The sequence below is a fragment of the Balaenoptera ricei genome, chromosome 19, assembly GCF_028023285.1.
Source record: "Balaenoptera ricei isolate mBalRic1 chromosome 19, mBalRic1.hap2, whole genome shotgun sequence".
NCBI classification, from domain to species: Eukaryota; Metazoa; Chordata; class Mammalia; order Artiodactyla; family Balaenopteridae; genus Balaenoptera; species Balaenoptera ricei.
This window is the reverse complement of record NC_082657.1, coordinates 14,831,566-14,833,094: the sequence shown is the minus strand read 5'-3', so window position 1 is coordinate 14,833,094 and position 1,529 is coordinate 14,831,566. Positions and strand designations below refer to the sequence as shown.

At 37.2% G+C, this 1,529-nt stretch overlaps 1 protein-coding gene across 1 annotated transcript; it reads left to right on the top strand.

The window, feature by feature from the left end:
* The first annotated feature begins 509 nt into the window (after positions 1-509).
* Positions 510-1,148, top strand: LOC132353993 (zinc finger protein 607-like). Its single transcript, XM_059905494.1, has one exon. It carries the CDS (start codon positions 510-512, stop codon positions 1,146-1,148), a length of 639 nt encoding a protein of 212 aa, XP_059761477.1.
* The last annotated feature ends 381 nt before the right edge of the window (positions 1,149-1,529 follow it).

Genomic DNA, 1,529 nt, shown 5'->3' with positions numbered 1-1,529 from the left:
GTTATATAATAATCAGCCATAGAAAAACGTTCATATATGGAAAACATTCATCTCTTTTTCTGTATCAGATAATTCATAGTGGTGAGAAGCCCTATGAAGGTGAAGAATGTGGGAAGGGCTTTAGTTGTGCCTCAAACCTTACTCAACACGGAAGAGTTCATATTGGTGAGAAATCCTGTGTATGTAAGGAATGTGGTAAGGCCTTTAGTGATGCTCCAATTCTTAGATTACATCATAGAATTCACAGTGGTGCGAAACCTTTTGAATGTGACAAATGTGCGAAATCTTAACTACATTTCAAACCTTCAAGCACACCTGAGAATTCATACTGGTGAGACAACCCTATGAATGTAAGGAATGTGGGAAGGCCTTTAGTGTATATGGACTTACTCAGCATCATAGTATTTGTACTGATGAGAAACCCTATGAACGTAACACACGTGGGAAGTTCTTTAGTGCAAGTTCAACCCTTAAAATATATCAGAGGATTCATACTGGTGAGAAACCCTATGATCATAAGAAATGTGGGAAGGTCTTTAGAAGGTGTGAAGGACTTATTCGACATTAGTGTTCATACTGGTGAGAAACCCTATAAATGTAACAAGTGTGGGAAGTCCTTTAGTGCCAGTTCAACCCTTAAAGTACCTCAGAGGATTCATACTTGTGAGAAACCTTATGAATGTATGGAATGTGGGAAGGCCTTTCACACTGCCTCATACCTTGTTATATATGAGAGAATTCATACTGGTGAAAAAACTTTTATGTGTCAGGAGTGTTGGAAAGCTTTTAGTTACAGCTATCAACTTACTATACATTATGGAGTTCATAGTGGTGAGAAATCTTATGAATGTAAGGAATGTGGGAAGACCTTTAGTCTGTGTGGAAGACTCACCAGGCATCAAACTACTCATAGTTGTAAGAAACGCTTTGAATGTAACAAATGCGGGAAGGCTTTTACATGCATTGCAAACCTTAAAAAACATCAGAGTATTCACACTGGTGAGAAACACTATGAATGTAAGGAATGTGGAAAAAGCTTTCATCTAGCCTCAACCCTTGTAACACATGACAGAATTCATACTGGTAAAAAGTCTTATCAGCATAAAGAACGTGGAGAGGCTTTTGGTGAGACATCTTGTGAATCATGAGAGAATTCATACTGGTGATAAACCCTACGAATATAAAGAAATGTTGGAAAGCCTTTCATTGTGCTTCATATCTTCTTACACATGAGAAGATTCATAGTGGTGAGAAACCCTATGTATGGCAAGAGTGTGGGCAAGTTTTTAGTAATAGCCGTCAACTTACTGTACATAATAGATTTCATACTGGTGTGAAACCCTTTCAATGTAACATATGCAAAATGTCCTTCAGGCTTAGTTCAATCCTTGAAGTACATCAGAGAATTCATAGTGGATAGAGACTTTATGGTATATATATATACACACTAGATGATGTACTGTACATGGATGGATTTATATAACTGAGAAACAGTTTGAATGAAGACAATAGAAGACTTTTAGATAGGG

Excerpts from the sequence above, each read along its gene's own strand:
- LOC132353993 (XM_059905494.1), top strand. The coding sequence starts at position 510 with ATGATCATAAGAAATGTGGGAAGGTCTTTAGAAGGTGTGAAGGACTTA.